Source organism: Kryptolebias marmoratus, linkage group LG11, assembly GCF_001649575.2.
Source record: "Kryptolebias marmoratus isolate JLee-2015 linkage group LG11, ASM164957v2, whole genome shotgun sequence".
In the NCBI taxonomy this organism is placed as follows: Eukaryota; Metazoa; Chordata; class Actinopteri; order Cyprinodontiformes; family Rivulidae; genus Kryptolebias; species Kryptolebias marmoratus.
In genome coordinates this window covers 18,246,716-18,271,337 of record NC_051440.1, presented here as the reverse complement: position 1 = coordinate 18,271,337, position 24,622 = coordinate 18,246,716, and the positions used below count along the sequence as shown (strand labels likewise).

The 24,622-nt window shown below is 42.0% G+C and overlaps 1 protein-coding gene across 1 annotated transcript; it reads left to right on the top strand.

The window, feature by feature from the left end:
- Window positions 1-598: 598 nt before the first annotated feature.
- Window positions 599-22,907, top strand: polr3b (polymerase (RNA) III (DNA directed) polypeptide B). Its single transcript, XM_017422943.3, has 28 exons — window positions 599-812; window positions 1,034-1,066; window positions 2,145-2,201; window positions 2,293-2,357; window positions 2,436-2,511; window positions 2,633-2,733; window positions 2,908-2,999; window positions 3,101-3,218; window positions 4,187-4,295; window positions 4,923-5,045; window positions 7,460-7,576; window positions 7,664-7,798; window positions 9,457-9,618; window positions 10,403-10,603; window positions 11,501-11,663; window positions 12,160-12,313; window positions 12,402-12,476; window positions 13,665-13,763; window positions 13,858-13,985; window positions 14,903-15,112; window positions 15,206-15,364; window positions 16,186-16,303; window positions 16,392-16,534; window positions 18,837-18,940; window positions 20,049-20,215; window positions 20,886-20,999; window positions 21,107-21,280; window positions 22,545-22,907. The coding sequence occupies exons 1-28, from the start codon at window positions 741-743 to the stop codon at window positions 22,672-22,674; spliced, it is 3,399 nt and encodes a 1,132-aa protein (XP_017278432.1). The 5' UTR covers window positions 599-740; the 3' UTR covers window positions 22,675-22,907.
- The last annotated feature ends 1,715 nt before the right edge of the window (window positions 22,908-24,622 follow it).

Sequence of the window (24,622 nt, the reverse complement as noted above, 5' to 3'; positions counted from 1 at the left end):
TTTTGAACTCTTCTTTTGTGTTCTTTTTACAAATTCCTCATTTTAATTTGTACTTGGTGCAAATTTTAATTCAGTCGATGTTTCCTGTTCATTCAACTAGACTGATTACATTATTTGGACTTTAAACAATCCATATTTTGAGTTCATAGTTTTGCTTTTTACTTTATAAAAAAAAACAAAATCCCATTAGGTACAATATAATGTTTTAGTTAAGCTGATTCAGCTTTCACACTGTTTCCCGTTTTTTTACTTTTCTGTTTGTTTTTTGTAGTCTTTACTTCTGCATACTTTATATTTTAACCATTTTAACGTTTTGCTTCTTTTACTGTTTTTTTATTTTATTTAGAAAGCTATTTATAAACTATTCAGTTTCTTTTAGCTTCAACAAATGTTTCAACTTCAGAAAAAATCAGCACTCGTTCAGCTCAACATTCACGCTGCATTTTTGCAGAAACATTGTTTTTTTATTTTATCTCAAAAGCCAGGAGTTGCAGTTCCCTTTAGTCGACACCAGGGGTCAGACCTTCCACAGCAGTGCGCTGAGGCCACCGGGAAATAAACGAAGGAGGAAGAATTTTCTTCAAGAGGAACGGTTTTTTTCGTTCCGCCCTACTTGTAGGGGGAGGTTTTACCATGAAACACCGAGTCGGGACGCATGTTGCGGACACTTCCTGCGCTCTGTTTCAACACTAACGTTATTTATTTTTGTACATGTTTACCGCTGAACCGCAGCGTTAGCTATGGAGGTGCTGGGAGGAGAGTTTGGAGACCTGTCCGCTCAGGAGCTCGCGGCCCCTGTCAACACTGTGGCGGTGAGTTCGAGTGAAATGGGACAGAAGAGTTTTTGCTCCACGAGAGTCGGCGGAACCGTCGCCTCCGAGGCTGAAGCTGCATTTTGTTGTTGTGGTTTGCCTGGAAAAAAGAAGCCGCGTTAGCTTGGAGCTTTAAATCAGCTGGTCCATAAAATAAATGCGAAACAAATAAAGTTAGCTGTTTTTTGGAGAGAAAATTGACGTGTTTCTCTTTTGGACAGGAAAAATGGAAGTTGTTACCAGCTTTCCTGAAGGTAACACAATCTTTATTATATATTCTTTGATGTACAGTTTTCCATCCTTTATGTGTTAGTTATTGTCTATATATAATCTGTTTTATGTGACTGGTATTAGGTTAAAATAAAAATTCACCCACTGGATGTGATTTTAGAGCTGTTTCTATCTGTAACCCTCATTTTAAGACCACTTCAGCTGAGATATTTCAGTCTAAATCGCCTAATTTATATCACTAAATGATTGTAAATATGAAGAAAGCATACATGAAGTCTGTGAGTTTTGTTGAGGTACAACAGAGCACAAAATAAGAGTTTTCAGTCATCAAGTATGTGATTATAATCAGTGTGTCATAGACATTCAATAGAGAAGCTATTTCTTTATTTCCAATTATTTAGCAAAATGTATATTTTACAGATGAATTGTGGTTTTCTCAAATAGGTCATTTCAGCACGTTATTGTTTGAGAAAATGGTCAAAAAGTTCAAACTTTACAGGGTGATTACTGCCAACATAATGCGCCTGGGAAGAAGGTTGTTGGTGCAATTCATTAGTTTTAACTCACAGTAATTCAGCATCATTTTAATTATTATATTTAATCAGGTTAGCAAACAGATTGTCACCTAATTTAGACTACATGTGTGTGTTGATGCTGCGTTTTGTTTGGATATTTGTCTCTAAAAGTTTAGGGAGGCTCTGTTCGGGTTCAGATTTATTTGTGAATCACGTTAAAACCAAATTATGGCTTTTAAACCACAAGCTAAGTCATATTAGACGCCTGTGGGCTGATTTGATGTGTTTGTTGATGTTTATTTACCCCCAAAAAAGTCAACAAATTATTAGATTTTGTTTTACTTTTTTGTACTGTACACCAAAATCCTCTTTATTTACTCAAAATGTGGTTTATTATGATCTTAAATTTGCCTGATCTGATTTCATATTATTTTAAAATAAAATATCAGGAAATGGTTCTCCTGTTCAGATGCTCTTAAACAAAATAAAGTCACGTGAAGATCTGATGTTTGACTGGATTATTAATTATCGCTCGTTTCTTTTATTCGTCCGTCTTTTTGTTAAATTGTTGTGTTTTTTTTGTCAGGTGAAAGGTTTGGTGAAGCAGCACATCGACTCATTTAACTACTTCATCAACGTTGAGGTGAAATTTAAACCCGACATTGGTGTTTTTTTGTTGTATTTCTCCACATCGGTCTCAGCTTCCAGTTCAGCACGAATGTCTCATTTTTCAGATAAAGAAGATTATGAAAGCCAACGAGAAAATCACAAGCGATGCTGATCCGATGTGGTACCTGAAGTAAGTGATCTGAACTGACGCGCTCACAGCTCTTTTTTTTAATTGTTTGAGTTAATAAACTGAACGGTTTCTGTGCAGATACCTCAACATCTACGTTGGGATGCCCGACGTTGAAGAAAGCTTTAACGTAACCCGACCGGTGTCTCCTCATGAGGTAAGTTGAATGTTTCACCTCTGGTTGCTGTTCTTTTGGGTATATTTGTTGATAACTGTAGTGAAGTTTAGGATGTTTTATAGACGATGAAGTTTTTCTGCCGTGTGTGTTGTTTCCACAGTGTCGCCTCAGAGACATGACCTACTCGGTGCCCATCACCGTGGACATCGAGTACACGCGCGGCAGCCAGAGGATCATTCGGAACGCCCTGCCGATCGGGAGGTTTTAAACTTTTTTTAGATATTCCTTAAATCCTCGAGATATCAGATTTCTCTTTTTCTTAGCAGAAAAACAACTCTCCATCTCTTCACAACTTTGTGTTATGGAGCTGTTGTTTGTTTATTTGTTTTTTTAAATTCCAGCATGTTCTCGTAAACATTTAACTCTCCTTGTCAGGATGCCGATCATGCTGCGAAGCTCCAACTGCGTCCTCACGGGAAAGACGCCCATGGAGTTTTCCAAACTAAACGAATGTCCTCTGGACCCAGGTGATTTAAAAACAGACCTACGCTGAACTCCACCAGCAGCTGTTCTGTCATTCTCCCCTTCACCGGATTCTTATTTTTTATTTTTTGGGTTTGATTTGCAGGCGGTTATTTCATCGTGAAAGGTCAGGAGAAAGTCATCCTGATCCAGGAACAGCTGTCCAAGAATCGGATCATCGTGGAGCAGGACAGGAAGGGCGCCGTTGGAGCCTCAGTTACCAGGTTCAGTTAAATTTACAGCGTCTTTCCAAAGCAGCAACTCGCCTCAGAGTTTAAAAGAAGCCTTTTTCAGGTGGAGAGTTACGTCTCTCCTGAGTTTGAGTTAGACTCCATGTTTTTGTTTCTGTCTGCATGTCTTCTGTCTGTTGTGTTAGCAAAATATCGAGCCAGCGGACTCCCGGCCACAGCCACACCAGATTTTACCCCAATATCTGTAAAATTTACCAGATTGTAGCTATTTCTGTGTTTTCTAAGGTGAGCATAATGTAGCGGCCACCTTGAGTTCATAAATCCACTCACTGATAATTTCCTGAAAATCTGTCCAGTCAGTCGTGGGATATTTTGCTAACAAGCAGAGTTGACTTAAATAAGTTGATGTCAAAACCTTTAAACGAAGAGTTAGTTAATCAGATCAATTTAAGCAACGATAATACCGAATTTTAGCTCAATATCTGACCCAGTTACAGCCATTTTTGTGTTTTTTAAGGTTAGCTGGCTCTGGCAGCCATCTTGAATGAATTAAGTTCAAAAGGTAATCGGTTGTAGATGTCCGTCTGAGGATTACTTTCTGCGAGTTTCGTTAAGTTTTTGCCACAAATATAATTAAACGTTACCATCTGCTTTTGGCTTTTCGACAATAAATATGATCCATCAGTGAAATTTATCTTTTTGTGCACAAAAGGGAAGAGGGTAAGAATGATCTCATGGTTGTCTCTGTCTGCTGCTTTTATCTATTTTTATTTATTATCATTATTGTGACCATTTTATTTAAGGAAGAAGTTCTTTTAGGATCTGATTTTACCTACAAGTTCATCACAAGTTGTAAATTTTTACTCCGAGGAAATCAGCGCTCAAAGAGTTGCTTGGAATGTTTTAACTCAACCGTTCATTTTAGAGAAGGAGAGCTACGTTTGTTTCCTAAAACTTACACCTTTACTGTAAAACTTTATTTGTTTTTTGTTTGTTTTCAGCTCCACTCATGAGAAGAAAAGCAGAACCAACATTATCGTGAAGCAAGGCCGCTTCTACCTGAGACACAACACGCTGTCAGAGGACGCTCCCATCGCCATCATTTTCAAGGTGAGGAGGTTTTAGTGACTCTGTGTGTACAGTAGGTGGCGCCCCAACACAACGAGATGATGTCAGAAGAAATTAATCGGGTTCTTTTTAAAGTTTGTTTCTTTTTTTTCCCCATACTGTAGCTCTGAATTATATAAAAACCTAAACAATTTCTGCACGTTTTGGGCAGGTTTGATCCGTCAGTTAAACTGAACTCTCAGTGAAAATGTCACTTGGACAGCTGGCATCATGATCTCCCATCATCTCCGGGGGAAAAAAAAGCTCTTCAAACATGTTGTGAAGTGTCAGAATCCCACCGTTTGGACTCTCTCTGTTTGCCGAGCGCTCGTACGGCCCGGGTGACTCCTTCCCCGCCTCTCGCCGTGTTTGGCAGCGACTGCGGAGACGACCTCATATCCACCGCGGGGGCCCCGACGCATCAGTTCCCACAGCTTCACATTTCCATAAGCAAATGTCACGCAGCCTTCTGACTCTCCAAGCCTCTCCGACACCTCCTTATGTCTCCCTGTTTCAGCTCCTGTTGTCGTCCTGAAGGAGCCCGTGTTGATGTCTGTGAGGTTGTCATAAAGTTTATATCTGAGATGAGTTCACACCTTCTCCTCTCGTGTGTACATGTGACCCACGCAGGGCATGGGCGTAGAGAGTGACCAGGAGATAGTGCAGATGATCGGTGCGGAGGAGAACGTTATGGCCAGCTTCGCCTCGAGCCTGGAGGAGTGTCAGAAGGCCCAAATCTTCACCCAAACTCAGGTATTACAGCGAACAGCCACTAAAACCATTACAGGGTCAGTTTATCCATCTGAAGGTCAGTTTCAGAAGGGTTTCACACTCAGAGTAATCCACAGATATTGTTGTCGCTGTAAAAGAAATGATGAGCCTCATTGCCAAAACACCTGAACAGAAAATAAGGTAATGAGGTGGAAGGTATAAGAAAATGACTTTCCTGTCATTAAAATGCTCTTTGACTGAACCTGGGATGTTAAAACAGGTCAGAGGTCTCACTGTATGCCAGGAAAAAGATGTTCGCGTTCTGCATTTATCTGCAGATCATGCAGAAATTATTCTGTCTACCACCTTTTTTTTTTTTTTTGTCAGAGGCGACAACGAAACAAAAACGGGAACAAGAGCTGTGTCTAAAGCTAAAATATTAGGAAATAAAAACGAGACAGGAAGGTCTGACTGTCGACATCTAGTTTGTGTACGAAGTCGATACGAGTTGGGAGGAAATCCACTCAGAATTATCTGATCTGTCCCTGGGAAAACGGGTGTCTGTGCTCCCTCAAATTAAAGCTAACGTGAAAAAGAGAAGGGGAAGACGGGCGTTCAGGCTCTGAAGTCCTAAATGGAAAACCCGAGTTGTGAAACCAAAGAGTGGCGCCACCATCGGCTCAGAGGTGGACGGGTTTGATGCCCGTTCAGCTCCTGGTTTTGTGTTGTAGAGTTTGCTGTGGATCTGAACCCACATAGATAAAAACACAAAACAATTAAAAGCCGTTTATGGAGTTCGGTGAGCAGAGTTTGATCAGAACGTTGTGGTTTCTGTCATGTTGCTGCAGTAAAAACGAGGCCAGCTGCTGGTTAGCCTCATATAAAAACTAGAAATGATGTGAACAGTAACCTGTCTCTGTCCACCGATTGGACAGCGTCTCTTTGGTGGCACCAAGAATCAGGAAGTTACAGAAATCCCCCCTGAACCACCACAGCACACCATTTTTAATGTTTTTTTTTTTGTTCTGGTTCATCAGGGGGGATGTAGAGTGATTCTCTGTGTTTTCAGGTCAGCTGATTCTTCACGTCTTCTGTTCAGACACGACATTAAAATGAATTCCCTGAAGGATAACGAGCTCGTCAGCTGAGCGTGATTTGACCACGGAATCGTCTGTACCGAATTCATAAACGATCCGGGGTTTCTTTTCCTGATCAGATGAAGATCTCGCCTTTCCAGCCAGTTAAACACGGTTTTTCGTGGTCGTATTGGAGTCCCACGTGCGTACCTCGGTGCATGCAATCAGCCAATTTGTTTCTGATAAAGATTATGTTGTTTGAGGATCCACTGATGCGTCGGCGAGGCCATATTTGCGTCCTAGCAACACGTCGGGTTTCTGTGTCTGCCAGCCTCCGTGACGTCCTTTCAGGTTATTCACTGAGCCTTTGTGTTGCGCACAATGAGACCTAAATCTATATAATTAAAGGCAGATAAGGCTTAAGGAACATTGTTATCAGATTATAAGTGATCTGCACAAACCAAATTTGACCGGTATCTATTTTTAGATAGCAGAATCTAAAAGAGGAGAGATAATTTCATCAAACTGTTGTTTTTATTTCCCTGCATTAGATATTGATTGTGTTTTTAAACCAGCTGCGTTAGAGCCACTTGTCTCTTTGTGTATGTATTTCAAAATTCAGAAAAAATCCTCAGCTTTTTTTAACCTTAAATGTTTTTTTAAACAAACACACTCAGGTGAGTGTGAGATGACATGTTCATTTATGTTTTATTTACTACGACTCTGCTTCGAGTCATTTCCCTGCACTTTTTCTACAAATTCAACATCATTTCCTTAATAATAATAATAATAATAATAATAATAAAGGTAGTTACTCTGAGGTTAGTAGTAAAATGTTTTATTGCAGATTGGGACAATGTGGTTGAAATAAACTACTGTTTGTCTTCGGCGGGATAGAGTCGCCATCATGAAGCTGCACTCTGGGATTTAAAGACATAAACGATCAAACTTTTCTCTTTGCTCCCAGGTTTTCAGCTCATCAGACCACAGAGTCAGAGTAATCCAAGCTGAAACTGGAGAACATTTAGTGATTTTATCTGACATTAATAGTTTGATCAAAGTGGATCTGTTATAAAGTGAAGGAGATAAATTCATTTGTGACCTCTTGGTCTCCTTTTTAATCGTCCGCCGGCAAAAGGTGGAGAAAAGTTTGCCGAAAACATCTAAAACTAAACTTTTCTCAACGTATTTGGTTTAAAACTGTCATGAACGGCGGCGGGCGATATGCATTCCTTCAAGAAATGCTGTGCCCTTATTTGTTCACATTGTAAAAGGCTTTAAAAAAAAACGTCTCGTATTCTGCAGCGGTTTTGGATCCGTCCTGCGATTCTCCTGCGGTTCTCCCTGACCCCCTCTGTTTCTGCTGCTCTTGGTTTTCAGGCTCTGAGGTTTCTGGGGAACAAAGTCCGGCGGCAGCGGATGTGGGGGGGCCCCAAGAAGACCAAGATGGAGGAAGCCAGAGAGCTGCTGGCGTCCCTCATCCTCAGCCACGTGCCCGTGTGTAAACAGACGAACACCTCAGGCGTCGCCCGTCGGGATCGTTAACCCGTTCGCCAGCTTACGCGTCCTCCATCTTGTCTTCAGGTGAAAGAGTTCAACTTTCGGGCCAAGTGTATTTACCTGGCCGTGATGGTTCGGAGGGTGATCCTGGCTCAGGGCGACAACAAGGTGGATGACAGAGATTACTATGGCAACAAACGTCTGGAGCTGGCCGGACAGGTGAGCTGACTGTGCACCTGTTCTGTGTGCGTGCTTCATTAAATCCTCCACCCGCTCCAGAAGGTTAAAAACTCCCCGTGGATTTTGCTGTTTACGCTTTCATTCGTTTTTGTCACCCGAACGGTATTTACTTCCTTTTCTTTGCTCACAACAAAAAAAACAAAAAATTCTTATTGATTCTTGTTAATAACTGATTTTCAGTGTGAATGGATCACAGCGTCAGCAGCTCCGGCTCTGATCTCTCACCTGCATCTTTGTTCCCGCCACCTTCTTTTAATAGGACTCTCATTATTTTTTCCTCGGCTTTTGTTTTCCTCCTGTTTTGTTTTCGTGCACCCCCCGCTCCCTCCCTCTGTGTTTCAGCCTGGCTTTGTCAGGATAGAGATATGCGGTGGCACTGAAATCCCAAGGCTATGGAAGCATGTGGGGGGGGGTTCAGCACCGTGACAATAGAAAAGCTGCCTTGACTGGAGCGATTGAGCTAATCCGCAGGCTCGGCTCTGATAATGTAATTACTGCTGTCTTAAGGCCGTTAATTTCCCCCCCAACCTGCTCTGTATACGGAGCAGGAGATGGGAGGGAGGGGGGGCAACAGAGCCTTCTTTCAAAAGGGGCTTACACACATACAACGCCAGCAATCTCCTCGCTCTCCAATTATGGTTCCCTGACATTCAACTAATTGGCCCGGCTGCGCAATGGAAGCTTAATTTCTTTATTAATTTCAAGCAGCGCGCGTGTTTGTTTTGATGTATGCTAATGCAGAAGGTGGTGGGGGGGGGTCTGTGGGAGAGGTTGCCTCCTGCGGACCTGGCAGAGGAAGACGGGGACCTAGGACGAAGGCCAGGTCAGGTTGGTTTGTAAGCCTGGCACACCTGGTTATGAAGTCTGACAGTAAACGCTCCTCGTTGTCGATCAGAGGCGAAGACGACTCCGATCCCTGAAACCATTGTTTTTATTCGACTTCTGGGTGGCAAACAAATGATATAAAGTAACTGGAGAAACTGCATTTCCTGCGGTGTGACTGGCTGCCGAAGAAGCTACAACAGAGCTGGTAAAGCTAAAACTAGCAGAACATTAGCTAAAAGCTTTAAGTAGCAAAAGGTTGGCTAAAATGCTACATTTTTTGCAACCCATCTGCAAAATTCTTTAACTGTTTTAATTTATTCTGACCTTTATATTATTGTTTTAACTCATGTTTGGTTGTTTTGGTTCTGGTACTACTTGATGTGTTTTTTTTGTTTGTTTTTTGTCTTGGTTACATTTTTACTACTTCTGTAAAACCAAGTTTTCCCCTTGAGGAACAAAAAGAACTGAAACGAATGACTGGCTAAGAGCTAAACGAAGCATAAGAAGACAAAAATAGAGCCAGAATGCTAAAGCAGGTTGTTTAAAAAAATGCTTTTGAAGGAAATGATGAGATTTCAGTGTATTTCTTTGAAGAAATATGTGTAAATAAAGTTAAATATTTTGAAATGTATAAAAGTTACAAGAACATAAAGTCTTAGGAGCCATCTCCTGAATGAGTTGAAGGTTTTGATGTATGAACGGATAAATTAGGACAAAGTATGTAGAAATGGTCAGATTTCAAAACGTGTACAGAAAAATAAAAAAGCTGAGTGAGCGTTCACACAGTAAGGACGTCGTCTCCGTTTCTTCAGCTCCTGTCTCTGCTGTTTGAAGACCTGTTTAAGAAGTTTAACTCTGAACTGAAGAAGATCGCGGACCAGATTATCCCCAAGCAGCGAGCGGCTCAGTTCGACGTGGTCAAACACATGCGGCAGGATCAGATCACCAACGGCATGGTCAACGCCATCTCCACCGTGAGTCTGCAAACACAAACCATGAATATGAACAGCCTGGTTCGGGTCAAACTCATTTGATAAATTAATATTTTGGAACATTTTTTACTTTTTAACTAACAAAAAGGTTCCTTTAAGTAAAATACACAAATTGCAGATTTCTTCCTGGGATTTATATTCTATACAGAACATTTTTTTTCTTCTAATTTATGATTAAATTGTACATTTGACGTCTCACATGACAAAATAAAGTGCAGTAATATTTGTATCAATCAAAATCTAGCTGAAAGGAATGAATAAATCCTGTTTATAAATCTTAATATTCTGTACATCTTCAGCCTTTTTATCTCTTATTTTGCACAGCCTAAAGCGCATCAGGTAACAAAACAACACATTTTTACAACAAACCTTTTAAGTTTCAGCTTTTTCTTTACCTTTTTCTCGTGTGTGCAAATTACAGATCCTAATAAACAAGCAGGTTAGACCTAAAATTAATATTTAAGCAACACATTAAAAGAACCCGAGACCGTATGCTACTGACACCAAACACGTTTTCATAAACCAATGTCCTGTTTTATTTGTTTGTTTTTAACTTCGTGACGACTTCCTGTGGCAGCAGGAGTTTGTTCTTTTGCTGCGGTGCGTTCACCAAACCATTATAAAAAAGGATTTTTAAGCTTTGGGTCTGTTTGTTTCTGATGAAGCTGACATTTGTCTGATTCTGGCCATCTGTACAAGTTTTGCTGACCTAAATTCTCAGATAAGCACAGTTTTTAAACTTCTTCTCGCTGTTTTCCATCGACAGGGCAACTGGTCTCTGAAGAGGTTCAAGATGGACCGTCACGGCGTCACCCAGGTCCTGTCCCGCCTCTCCTACATTTCGGCTCTCGGCATGATGACGAGGATCTCCTCGCAGTTCGAGAAGACCAGGAAGGTCAGCGGGCCGCGCTCCCTGCAGCCGTCGCAGTGGGGGATGCTGTGTCCGTCCGACACTCCTGAAGGAGAGGTGAGAGAACCGAGGCAGACCGACCCGATTCGTTCTGCAAAAACCCAACGCAAACAGCTCGCCCACTGGTTCACGTTCAGATATGTCTGTCCGTACCCGCGGTCCTCAGGTCATTTTATAGGAAAATAATGCAATAACCTGACACAGTTACTTTTAACTTTAAGATTCTTTCTAAGAATCTGGACAGGAATGGAACTTGGGTTGAGCTAATTTAAAAAAAAAAAATAAGTGTCTGTATCTCAAAGACAGCTACAAAGAAGTAATGGAGTTTAATGGAGTAAGAAGTGTTTTTGTTTTTACATAACGCAGTTAGATGATTTCAAACACTTCACAGTAAATTCAGCTCAGTGTTTCATCTCTAAAGCTATAAACAGCAAAAAAGTTTAATTTATATGATGCATGACCAGTAATCATCCAAACGATGGAGGTCTTATTCTTTTTATTTATTTATTGGCAGCTGGAAACAAGTTAAAGGAAATCCGTTGAAAGTCTCGAGGGCCAAATTACAAACAATAAAAACAAAATTAAATTAAATTACCTTGTGTGCAATCTCACAGAGGTCTCGCAAAATGTGCCAGCGCTCAGAGGGCGTGTTGTGAACGACTCTCTGCTACTACCACGTCAAGTTTTAGCTTCAAGATTTGTAAAATTCACTGATTTATTTATTTTTGTGTTGGCTGGTGTCAATTAGCTGTGGCGTCCATCTTGAGTTGGATCGTCCTAGTAGTAGATGTACATCCAGTGATTATTTTCTGCAAGATTCATTCAAATCCATCCTGTGGTTCATAAGATATTTTGCTAACTTGAAGCTAAAAGTCATTAACAGGTGAAGGGAATCAGCTGCAGGACAGAGATTTGTGAATCTCATGACGTCCATCAAACGTTGTGTCTCCGTAGGCCTGTGGTCTGGTGAAGAACTTGGCCCTGATGACCCACATCACCACAGACATGGAGGACGGTCCCATCATCAAACTGGCCTTCAACCTCGGGGTGGAGGACGTCAACCTGCTGTGTGGAGAGGAGCTCTCCTATCCGAGCGTCTTCCTGGTGTTCCTGAACGGTAAAAGCTCCTGCACGCCGGCAGAACCAAACAAAGCAACGAACGCAATTAAACCCGGCCTCAGATCATTTAAAAAGAAAGTCTAATCCTCCCAGTTTTAAATGTATTTACTTCATAAACATAAAAAGTATTCAGTTTAATTTCCCGGGGAAGCTGATAAGTCTTTAATTTCATGGCAGCAGTTGGTTTTATTCCCGAGTCCAAACTTGGACATTTAATTACTGTATTTGTTTGTCTTTTGCGCTGATAACTGTCGAATTATATTAGCCGCCGCGCTCTTTAATTAGTTAGTAGCAGCAGGTGTCAAAGCCCTTCAGAGTGTTTCCTCACACAGAGGCAGAGCTCAGTCTCCGCTCGGCTTTTCTGTCAGAAGTGATGCGAACAATCCCCTGCAGGCGGTTTAAACTCCGCCAGGCTACACAGCAGAGCTCTCACTTACCCTTCATGACTTAAAGGTTTGGAGCTGAATCTTCGTCTGTCTGTGTTGCTTCCACAGGTAACATCCTGGGTGTGATCAGAAACCATCACAAGCTGATCAACACTTTCAGACTCATGCGCAGAGCTGGTTTCATCAACGAGTTTGTGTCCATCTCCACCAACCTGACCGACCGCTGCGTCTACATCTCGTCCGATGGAGGACGACTCTGCAGGTAGAAACATCGAGCACATCGAGGTGCATATTTAAAGCTTGAAGACATCTTTGTAGTTTAAAGTCGCTGCGTTTTGTTTCTCCTTCAGGCCGTACATCATTGTGAAGAAGGGCCATCCGATGGTGAATAACAAACATATTGAGGATCTGTCTCAGGGCTACAGGTGAGGCTGACAATTGCTCGATCACAGTCAACATGTTTAAAGAAAGTTAGGAGTTTTTCTGTTCATTTGGAAGAATGCCCCTCTGACTTGTGGGGTCCCTCAAGCGTCCATTTTGAGTCCACTGCTTTTTAACCTGTATTTATCGATTTTTGGGTCCATATTTAGGGAACATAACATCTCATTTCTTTGCTTTGCTGATAATATCTGGTTCTATCTGTCCTTTAGGCAAGACAGCATCCATTCATTTAAATCACTTTTTAACTGTTAAAAGGATTTAGATACCTGGTTAAAGTTAAACTTTTTCAATCTCAATGAAAACGAGACAAAAGTCTTAATCAGCTTTGGAAAATAAAATGATCTCAGTAACTCTGTTGGCTCTCTTGGTGCCTTGGCTTCATGCAGTCACTGCTGTCAGGAATCTGGGTGTTATTTTTAACATCCCTTTTAAATTAGACAAACTGATTAATTCAAGTTTTTCCAATTAAGATTTATCATCAAGATGAAGCCATATCTCCCTGCCCACCTATTATTACCTCTTGCTTGGTCTACTGTAAAGCTCTGTATGTTGGTTTAGATCAGCTGTGTCTTATTCTGGTCCTTGAGGTCCTCTATCCTGCATGTTTTAGTTGTTTCCCTGCTTTGACACAACTGATTTGAATGAATGAGTGATTAACAGGCTTCTGGAGAACACGAGGACAACTAAAACATGCAGGATAGTGGCCCTGCAGGACCAGGATTAGTTTAGATAAATCGTCTCTGCATCGTTCGTTGTCTAAAACACAGCAGCTCGTCTTTTAATTCGTACTAAAAAAACATGAACACATAACTCCAGTCCTGGCCTCTTTCGACTGGCTTCCTGTTTGTTTTTGGGTGGATTTTAAGATTTTTTTTCTTGTTTTCGAAGTTTTAAATGGTCTTGCCCCTTCATATTTATGTGATCTCCTCAAAATCTACTCTCCAGTAAGAGCACTCGGATCTACCAACCAGTTTCTCTTAGATGTTCTAAGATCAAAACTAAAATATAGTCGTGATGGGGCTTCTTCAGTAGCTGCTCCGAGCCTGTGGCGAAGTCTTTCAAGTTGTACAAAACAAAGTCATCTCTTGAAGCTTGGGGAGCTTCTGGTGTTTCTTTTTCTGCACCCAACACAAGGACTCCCTGGTCGTTTCTGACACTTCTCTCTCCTCCAGAACCTTTGAGGACTTCCTGCACGAAGGCCTGGTGGAGTACCTGGACGTGAACGAGGAGAACGACTGTCAGATTGCTCTTTATGAACACATGATATACAAGTGAGTGAAACATCATGCAGCTTTTCACTGTAAAGAGTTACCCCTCCTGGATTTTTGTCAGTCACGTCGTGTTCTTTTGAACGTCTTTCCGTAGAGAGACGACCCACTTGGAGATCGAGCCCTTCACTCTACTCGGAGTGTGTGCGGGCCTCATTCCCTACCCCCACCACAACCAGTCACCCAGGAACACATACCAGTGCGCTATGGGCAAGCAGGCCATGGGTAAGCCTCGTCTGATCCAGGTGGTTTCGCTCCACGTCGCTCGCGCAGCACAAACGCACACTTGCAGTATGTTCTTCTTACGTGAACACTGCAGAGTTTAGTTTTATTTGCAGGAGTTAAAAAGGACATTAGAATAACAAACAGTGCGGATACAAGCCGCCTGCTGGTTCTGCTCCCCCAAAACTCTGCTCCTGCGCCATTTCTTGTCAGAATACATTTGGATGTGTGATGAAGTGTTTGTCTAATGTGTGCATGTGTGTGTGTGTGTGTGCGTATGCGCATGGACATCAAACATGGGGCGCTTGCATAGGTCCTCCATTGTGCTGTGTGTGCGGAGGCCCTTTCCCTGCCAGTCACCCAGAGTGTCATTAGCAATTCATTGTGTCTGCTCTGGCTGTGCTCGCGGAGGGGGTCAGTGTGCTCAGCTGCAAAAAGCCCAAAGAGTGTGCACCCTGAGCTCCCTGGTAACCAAAACTTCCCCAAACTGCCCGGCTAAGAGCCGCAGTCACACACACACACACACACACCCCGTCCTTTCTCTGCTGCTTCACCTCCGCCCGTTTATCCTGCCCTCCCCCCATCTTTACAAAAACACTGACTGGAACTATATTTGGCCTAATATCCTCTGTGTTGTCTGTTTTGTATGGACAGCCCTTTACATGTGCAAATCTGGTTGTGTGGCCTGAGCCTATTATCGCTTACTCTGCGCTTGTAGGCTGATTGTGAAGTAATAGCATCTGACAAATGTCGGGGGCTTCCAGGGAGGCCAGGCTTTACGCCATAACTCTCCTTGTTCCTCCTCTGCGCTCCTTTGAAATGGGGTTAACCAGCCAAACAGGAGGACTTTATAATCTGCCGGAATTTATAAGATTTCCAAACGATTTTTAAAACCGATTCTTCACCTCTCGCCTTTCCAGGAACCATCGGCTACAACCAGAGGAACCGCATCGACACGCTGATGTACCTGCTGGTGTATCCTCAGAGGCCGATGGTCAAAACTAAAACCATCGAGCTGATCGACTTCGAGAAGCTGCCGGCGGGTCAGAACGCCACAGTGGCTGTGATGAGCTACAGCGGCTACGACATCGAGGACGCTCTGGTCCTCAACAAGGCCTCGCTTGACAGAGGTGGGAGTTAAAGTTCTCAAACTCCATCTTAGTTTCACACCAATAACATCGCTAATGAAACACGGATAGAAAGCTGTGTTTGTTTCTGCTCAGGGTTTGGTCGGTGCCTTGTCTACAAAAATGCCAAGTGCACTCTGCGACGTTACACCAACCAGACCTTCGATAAAGTGATGGGCCCCATGCTGGACGCTGCGACACGCAAACCCATATGGAGGCACAACATCCTGGATGCTGACGGCATCTGCTCCCCTGGTGAGTACCAGAAGAACGGGAGGAGGTCCAGCTTGATTTGAGTCTGCTCTGCTGCTCTAATGAAAGCATCTTTTAATAAAAAATACTGAAAACTGACTTCTTTATTGATATTTCTCCCAGTCAGTGGCTGCCAGTTATAAATGTGCATAAAATCACAAATCAGATCTTTTTGAAGAGGGGATCTTTCTGTGGAAAGGTTATGAACAATTAATATCTTACCTGTTGTTGATAGCCCTTTGAATGACCTCAGTTTGGAGAAATAATTTAAATCAAGCTGACTGATTAAAGGCTAAGACCAGAGTGGATCGCTGCCGTTTTAAGAAACTTTATAAAGTAGCATCTTCATGAACCGTTATAAACCTTTACACAGTTTTCTGTTACACATTTACACAGAATTTTGTGGTTATTTACAGTTGCAAAAAGCACCAGCAGCTAGCTATAGCACTTTGAGGGCCATTCCTGCATGAATATAATATTATATCTGCCAGAATAATCGTGTAATGTCAAATTAACGGTGATTTAAAATGTGTTTGCTTAAACCACTAAGAAATTATTGAGATTTGACTTGTTTTACAAACTAAGGTCAATATAAGAGCTATCTACAACAGGTAAGATATTAAATGTTTAAAAAGAAATGTTTAAGTTCTTGAATTTTAGTAGGACAGTGGTTTAAAGGGGAGATAAGCAGGGGTAAAGTCTACATATATCACTGCTCTTTGTGCCAAATTATAATAAAACAATAAAACTTTCAGCAGCTGTAAAAGAGCGCCCTCTAGCTTGTTTAGGAGCATTGTTCTAACCCTGTGATGCACGGTGTTCAGGTGAAAGAGTGGAGAACAAGCAGGTGCTGGTGAACAAATCTATGCCAACTGTCACCCAGACGCCACTGGAGGGCAGCGCCCAGCCAGGCCAGCCTCAGTACAGAGACGTGCCCATCAGGTGAGAGCAGTCTAAGTCCCGAATCCACCTTACCTGCAAATCCTGCTGCAGCAGATCAAAAACAATAACAAGGATTTACTTTTTCCAGCTACAAGGGCTCAACAGACTCGTACATCGAGAAGGTCATGATCTCGTCCAACGCGGACGAGGCCTTCCTCATCAAGATCCTCCTGAGGCAGACCAGGAGACCAGAGATCGGAGACAAATTCAGCAGTCGACACGGACAGAAAGGTGCCACCTTCGCTCCAGCTGCGCAGCTCTATCTGAGAGGCAGAACCCGCGTCCTGTCCTCAGACGAGCTGACAATCCAAAGCATCCGCGTCGTTATTCCCCACTGAGAGATTATAAACGACCGGATCAAAGAAAATAAACTGTAGGTCGTTTTTTTCTGCGCAGGAGCATTTGTCGAGTCAAGTCCCAGTGGCTGTAGCCCCCGTCCTCATCTTTCAAGAGCTCTTTTCAATTAATTGGCTTTTTGTCCTGTGCCAGACTATGCAAATTTATTACACCCCAGCAAGTTTCTGCTGAAGGGGAGGGAGAAAAAAAAAGAAAAAAAGTGTTTACAACCTCCATTGTTTTGCAGCACCTCCCCTATGGAGGTCTGGTATGATGTTTTAATCAGAAAGCTAACTGGCGCCGTGCATAATTTACTCTCTTCATTAAGGCGGTGAGCGCAGGGCGGTCAGCTCGGGGTGGGACAATGTCTTCTGTCCCAGATCGAGGGGTCGCTGAGGGGTTAGCCGGCGGAGACCTGGATGGAAAGGTCCAGATGTGCAGCTGGTTTAGGCTCTGAGGTCTTTGCAGCTTATGAAACAGTCCAGTTTTTGTTCCTGTAAAGTTAAAGAAATTTCTCTTTTTCTTTTGTACTTGATAAACATTTAATTGGATTCTTTAGTGAATCCTAAATCAACATGGATAGTAATTAAATTAGGAGTGAATTTGGGTGCAGTGATGGATCTCCCAGCTTCTCTTCATGCGTTCTGGTCAGCGGAGCAGAATAAGTTAATTATTTACCGGGCTCACACACACACACAGCTGTGGAGGTGGGGGAGGAGGTGCGGGGTTGTCAGTATTACGGCCCCATTGTGCGAGCCGTCAGTGTGAAGCTGTATGAGTTGTGATGGAGGGCTCTGGACCCTCGCTGTTGTCCCGCTGATTTCATGCCTCTTTTATCATTCACTTTCACACAAAACAAACAACACCAAAGATGTCTGATGTTGGAAGCAGCGTGTCTCTTTTTAGTTCCTCCACCGTCGTTGTCTTACTCCACACAACTTTTTACCTCCATGCTTAGCCTCTTTTCTTTTTGATTTTTCTCCTCCCTCTTTTCTTTTTTTAAGCCTTTTTTCTGGTTTCTTTTCACCCTCTTCCTGCTGTTGGATGCTGTTCCGCTAAACTGCTGCACTTGTTCTCGGTCAACATCCTGTTGCAACATCCTGTAAGGCATCAGCAGTCAGCTGAGGCGCCGACAGCTCGGCTCATAGGGAATTTTTCCCACGTGCGTCGATTCAGCCTCTCCTCTCCAGTTGATCCCCTCCACTTCCTCCCGAGTCGAGCTGAAAGTCATGGGTGTGTAATCCAAGTCTCCCTGTCCAGCTAAGCATCTTTCTCCACTTCCTGCTCTGCTTCTCTTTGCTCTTTTTTTTTTTTTTTCATTTGCAAATGGGACTACAATCTGTTTACCCTGGCCAGTGAAGAGTGCTTCGGCCCCTCTGCAAACATTTGCACTCACGCTTAAACTCCAGGCTACCAGGGAGCTCGTCCCCCACATCAGGCGAGTCAAAGGAGGACCTTGTCTGTCCACATGAGTGTGGACATGTCCCGCGAATACGGACAACTACACAACACCTCTGGACCTTTTCCGACCCGAACTTGTTTGTTATTTTTAGGGGAAAAAATATTAGTTTAGGTTAAATGCAAAACGTAGCTGCAGGTTTTTGTTTTATGCACTTTGATCTTTGAAATGTGGAAAAATCTTCAAAGCACCTGAGTTTGGCTCCACTGAAGAGCAAAAAGTCAGCATCATCACACAAAATACAGCAATAATTAAAAGAGGAAACAGGGAAAAAATATCAGGAAATTCATAAAATCTAGAAAATAAAACAAAATTTCAGAAAATGCAACAAATCCTAAAAAACAGGACTATATCAGAAAATTTCAAAACACACGTCCAACTTTGAAATAATTTGTTTTCCAATAAATTAAGCAATAAATGGTAATAAACAAAAATAACATTATTAAAATATAAGAAAGGTGTCATATTAATGTCATTTTTACTGATCAACTCCATAGATTAGTTTATAAAAAGTTATTAATCTTTCAAAGTTCAATAAAATCCCAACAAAAAACAAACCAAAAATATCCTCACAAACATATTTTCTTAATTTTTATTTTAAATATTTGTTTTCTGTTTTGTTCAAACTTTCTAAAACTTAAAGAGCTCAGTTAGAAGTGAACAAACAGCTAAGATGAGAAATATTTCTTTCCCCTCTCATGACGGCTGATTATATGTTTTGTTTTGTGTGTTTTTCAGGCGTCTGCGGCCTCATCGTCCCACAGGAGGACATGCCGTTCTGTGACACGGGAATCTGTCCGGATATCATCATGAATCCTCACGGATATCCCTCCAGAATGACGGTACGACAACCGGCAGGTTTAGCTTTTTTTTCAGTGCAAGATTTTAATAATTTTGACGATGACAGACAATGTTTCAACTTTGCCAACAATTCCTTCAGAGGATAAGATGCTACGGAATGAACAATTTTATTATAAATACACCAGAGGATGATTTTATTTTTTAAGGAAAGTAGTTTAATCTTTAAAGTTTTGAAAGTCTTGAAAAATGCTTTCTGTGTTTGTGTCCTGAGCTCAGATAAGTGGCTGATGATAGATGAATTATTTTATTTCTTTAACAACTATTTAAATGATTACAGAGTAACTCAGTTCAGCTTTTCCTCCTGAGAAGTTACATTTTTCCTTGTTTTAGAGAAAAAGTGGTCATTTTTCAGCTGATCCCAGACCTGTAGTCGGTGCTTCCTTGTAAGTTTGACCCACATCACCTCCGCCTTTGTGTTGACTGTGTCTGTTTAAGTTCGTGTCGATTCTTCTGAGACAAAACCCTCATTATCTCCGCTCCTCTTCTCTCTGGGTTATCGTCAGCTCCCAGAGCACACAAACCATTGACGCCGTTAAGCAGCAGCCTTGCTCTTTACAAACAGATATTTGTTGCTGCGGAGACGGCTGCCTGCGAGGCCGCCGCCGGTTGCAGAGTGTGGAAGTTTTCTCCAACATAAACGCCTCATGTGAGCTGCGGGGACGCTGCTGAACGGCGTGGCGCTTGGCCTCTTTTCGTCTCCCCCCCTTTCTTCTCCCCGCGCTGTAAAAACCGGACGGATCTCAACTGTTAAAGTTGCTTCGTGTGTTTTCTCGCCGCGGTTGCCACGGAGAAGCCTCAAAAATGTTTGGCTCGGGAGGATGTTTCTGTGGCCTGAGAGTGATATGAGAGTAGGTGTTTCCTTTATGCGACGGGGTCAGGGGTCCTCCGGGCGCTGCCTCTGTGGGATTGTTGAAATCAGTCATCCTCAGAGTGACGTCCCCACCCCGAGGGGGCGGGGGGTTACATGTGTAATCTAATTTCACCCACAAAAATCAGCACTTTGTGCCAGGAGAGGGTGTAAATCCTGAAAAGATTTGCGTTGCGATTAAAGCTGTTGTTGTTTGTTTTGTTTTTTATTTTTTTGATCAGGTGGGAAAGTTGATAGAACTGTTAGCCGGGAAGGCGGGGGTCCTGGACGGACGGTTTCACTACGGGACAGCTTTCGGAGGCAGCAAAGTGAAGGATGTGTGTGAGGATCTGATCCGTTACGGATACAACTACCAGGGCAAGGACTACGTCACCTCAGGGATCACCGGGTAATTATCAAAATGTCACAACTTTAAAACGTGACCAAATAAAGCTGCTTGTCTTTCCAGCCTCCATGTTTATTATTATTCCCTGCAGCCGGAAGGAGAAGGCGGATGATAACGTTTTTCTCCATGTCTGTTAGCAAAATATCTCATGAACCACTAGACGGATTTTAAATTTTAATGAAACTCCCATAAAGTAATCACTGAATGTACCTTTGGATGGCCGCCACCGCTGATTGACACTAGCCAACACAAAAACAGCCATAAGTCAGTGAATTTTACCGATATTAAGCTAAAATTTGGTGTGGTGGTAGCTGAGAGTCATTCACAACACGTACTTTGACCGTGACATCCTACAACATCGCATTGAATTTCACATCATGTTCTTTTCAGGGTTTGACCAATTCTCTGCATTTAATTAAACCTTCATATTCTTTGCTTTGTTGTATCCAAATGTCTTTTTAAATATACATTTATTTCTGTTTTTAATCTGCCTCTCCATAAAAAGATAATATGATCAAGCAGGCAGTTTAATGTTTGAACTCTCGATTTTTCCCAGTTTTATTATGATTTATTTAAACTTTTGGAATATTTTATGGCTTCATTAATCTGCTATGGCTTGATTTGATATATCTTTGAATGTTTTTGCCCAAAATCTTGATTGTGTTTTCTCCAGAGAACCTCTGGAGGCGTACATCTACTTCGGGCCGGTCTATTACCAGAAACTGAAGCACATGGTTCTTGACAAGATGCACGCCAGAGCCCGAGGCCCCAGGGCCGTTCTCACCAGGTGAAAACCAGCGATCTGCTCGCTGCCGACGGGTTTCTGAAAGTCTGAGTGGAAACTTAAATAAATGATGCCTCTTTACGTCCTGAACTCTCCTCTCCCGTGGACAGGCAGCCCACGGAGGGTCGCTCCAGAGACGGAGGTCTGCGTTTGGGGGAGATGGAGCGCGACTGTCTGATTGGTTACGGGGCGAGCATGTTACTGCTGGAACGCCTCATGATCGCCAGTGACGCCTTCGAGGTGGACGTGTGTGGGGAGTGTGGCCTGTTAGGATACTCCGGGTGGTACGTTTTTCACATCTCCAGCAACTTTCAACTTAATGTATGATATCCAACCAGAAACTGAATTTAAATCAAATTTTATTTAGCGCTAAACAGGAAGTGGATTACCTTAGCACTTTGACCGCTCTGGTTCGGACTGAATGAGCAGATCTGGGTCAGAGAGGAAGACCGCTGCTGGCAGACCTGATCCACTTCCAATAATATGAATCTTACTGGGATAATTAAGCCAGTTATCCAAATAAACGATGCCATGTTGTCGTGTAAATGCTAAACGATTCTTTCCTTACACTTTTTTACACACAAACACGTTTGCTATGATTTTTATTATCCTTACTCACATTAACTGTATCATCTCTGTGACTACCTCCTTTGTTGGCTCAAAGGTGCGTCAGCGGTGGATCTTTGACCTTTCAGTCTGATGAGCCTCATTATGAGAAAATATATTCTAAGAAGCTGATGGTATCTCACTGAGCTACAGCTGCTGGAAACTAGTCGGTGACTCAAAATTGAGCGTCCAGGATCAAGTCACCAGTGAGCTGTGCCGTATTTGGCTTATTTTGTGTGTGCACGGCAAGATTTGGACCCGTTTTCCATAAATATTATTGATCATCGGTGTAGGTTTTTGTAGACCTGCTCATTTGCTTCGGATGGTTTCCGTCAGAGGAGAGCTCCTGGGCAGGTGCAGCGATCTTTAGATGGTTGGAGACGCTCGTGATGATTATACTAAACGAACAAAATCCAAGCGAGGAATTTGAGAAACCCCCACGAACGTTTCAAGACATTTTGGAGACTCCGGCTCACCAGCTAGTCACAGATAAGTAGGACGCTGTTTTTAGCACTCCAACCAAATCTTCACTTCATTTTCCCCATCCTAAGCCTGCAAACAGCAGCAGGATACATTGGATTAAAATATATATACATATTTAACAAGAAGAAACCTCCAACAGAACCAGTTTTATGGGGCTGTCTTTCTGAACTGGTGAAAGAGACATGAACAGAGTCAGAAATACCTGCATGATGAGAGAGAGAGAAATAAAAAGAGCAAACTTCAGAAATAACTGTATATGGAGACAGGAGGATTAGGGAAAGACATCAGTAAATAACAGGACGTTCCTCAGCAGCTGCAGCATTATTATTTAACGTTATCGGTTGTTTTTATACGTATTGAAGTCATTTTAGCTTCAGTAGTGTGACTCGTGTTTCCCGTGCCGCTGGGTCTCCTCAGGAACCTGCCCGTGTCGGTGATGTTCTGGTTTGTGTTCCCCAGGTGTCACTACTGCAAGTCTTCGTGCCACGTCTCCTCCCTGAGGATCCCATACGCCTGCAAGCTGCTGTTCCAGGAGCTGCAGTCCATGAACATCATCCCTCGGCTCAAACTGTCGCGCTACAACGAGTGAGCGGGAGGGTTAGAGTCAGATAAGTTATTAAATCCTGGAGCTGATTTCTTTCTGTTAACGACGTTTGAGGTTTAGGTTGAGTGGAGAGAAACAGGCTGAAGACGGGACTGTTTTCACAAACAATAAACTGTGAAGTTTACACGAGGTTTTGTTCTGATTTATGATTTTCAAATGTTTTTTTTTTTGTTTGTTTGTGTACAGAATAAATGCAAAACCGGTGTTTCACACTCTGATGTGTAGTCTCTCTTAATTTATTTACAAATATCAATAATCAAACTGCTCTCAGGGCGGGTTGGACTTCCTACCCACAATGCTTTGCTTTTTGTTTCTCCGCTCGTTAACCTGTTTCTCTCCACTGGTAAGAAAAGTACTTTTAAATAAGAATAATTTAATCAAGAATTTGTTTTTGTCTCGCAAACCTGCAAATCGTTGCTTTTTATCTTTTGCAGCTTTGGTAAAAGATCAAAACCAAGTATTTTAATTATTTGTTTTCATCAAATCAAACCCTGAAACTTTATTTCACCTCCTCTGCAGCTGTAGACATTTAACGCCTTCCCTTCTATTTTTTCCTTATGAATTTGTATTTATTGTTAAATTAAATTAAAATTAAAACGGTTATTTAGACAAATTGCTCAGTGAGGATGAAAGTCTTTAAAATAAACACGTGGTGCATTTATGAGCTTATTTAAAGTTTTTAAATTCAAGCTTTGAGAAGCAGTTTGTTCCCAAGTTATTAAAAGTTTAAACTCAGGAAAACTGTGAAAATATTTGTTAGTTTTGATGATTTTAACTTTTAAAATATTCAAATCAAATCAGTGTAGTTTAGGCATTTATATTTTTATAAAAAAGCTCTTTTACTGACATGTTTTAGGCTCTTAAACTCCTTAATTATATCAGATATTTTCAGTAATGTTTGATCTTTTGATCAGTTTCCTAATTAACTAATAAATCTATAAAACCCACAATAACAAGATAATACTCTGTTCTCGTCTCTTTTAACGAACACCCTTAAATATTTAATCATGGCAGAAAAATAAACATTTAATATTCAAATCCTAGAAACCTGAACTTGTAAATATTCACCTCCAAAGACAGACGCTGCATTAATAAAATCAGGTGGTAAGATTTCAGCAAAATAAAACAAAAATTTACATATATCTGTCTGAAACTTTTCAATATATCAGAAAACATCAAAACATCTGTTTTGTTGTTTTTGTCTGAATTGTTGTCACTTTTCCCCCCTTACAGAAAACATTTCTTCTGTTTTTCTTCAGTTTATCTCAGCTCAGACTCTGATATTCAGACTCCACCTTCTTGTTTTTTGGCTGAAATGGTTCACGTTTCTGTTGCTTTGGTCACATTTATTGATTAAAAACTAATTATTGTTTTGTAAAATGTTTTTTAAACAAAGTTTGTTTTTTTAAATTTAAGAGTCACGTGACGAGCAAACAGCTGGATGTTTGGTGCTCAGGCGTAAAAGCGACAGCCTTAAATAGAAGGAAAAAGCTGCTTTAAGTTGAATTGTTTCCTCTTTAAACTGCAGCCTTGATGCCACCAACACACACACACACACACAACTGGGGCCTTTTCACACAACAAAAGCATCCATTTGTGCAGACAGAGTGTGATAATGGGAAGGACGGAGGAGGCTGCACCTGTTCTGTTTTATGAGGTTCTAATAAGGAGATAACAGCAGGAAAACGATGAAGATGATGGATGTTCGGACTCCACCTTCTTCTCTTCTGACTGACATTAATCAGACCCCAGTTGTGCAACGTTCGGACCCAGACGTGCCGAGCCGTTGAGCTGTAGCTGTGTGTTCGCAGCCAGAGCCGGGCGTGGACCGGCGCGCCTCCGCCTCGTCCTCCCGGTGCTTCAGGTGTCTGCAGAGTATCAGCAGCAGTGTTCATGCCTGCGCACTGAAAGAGAAAGTCCAGCACCCCCCCCC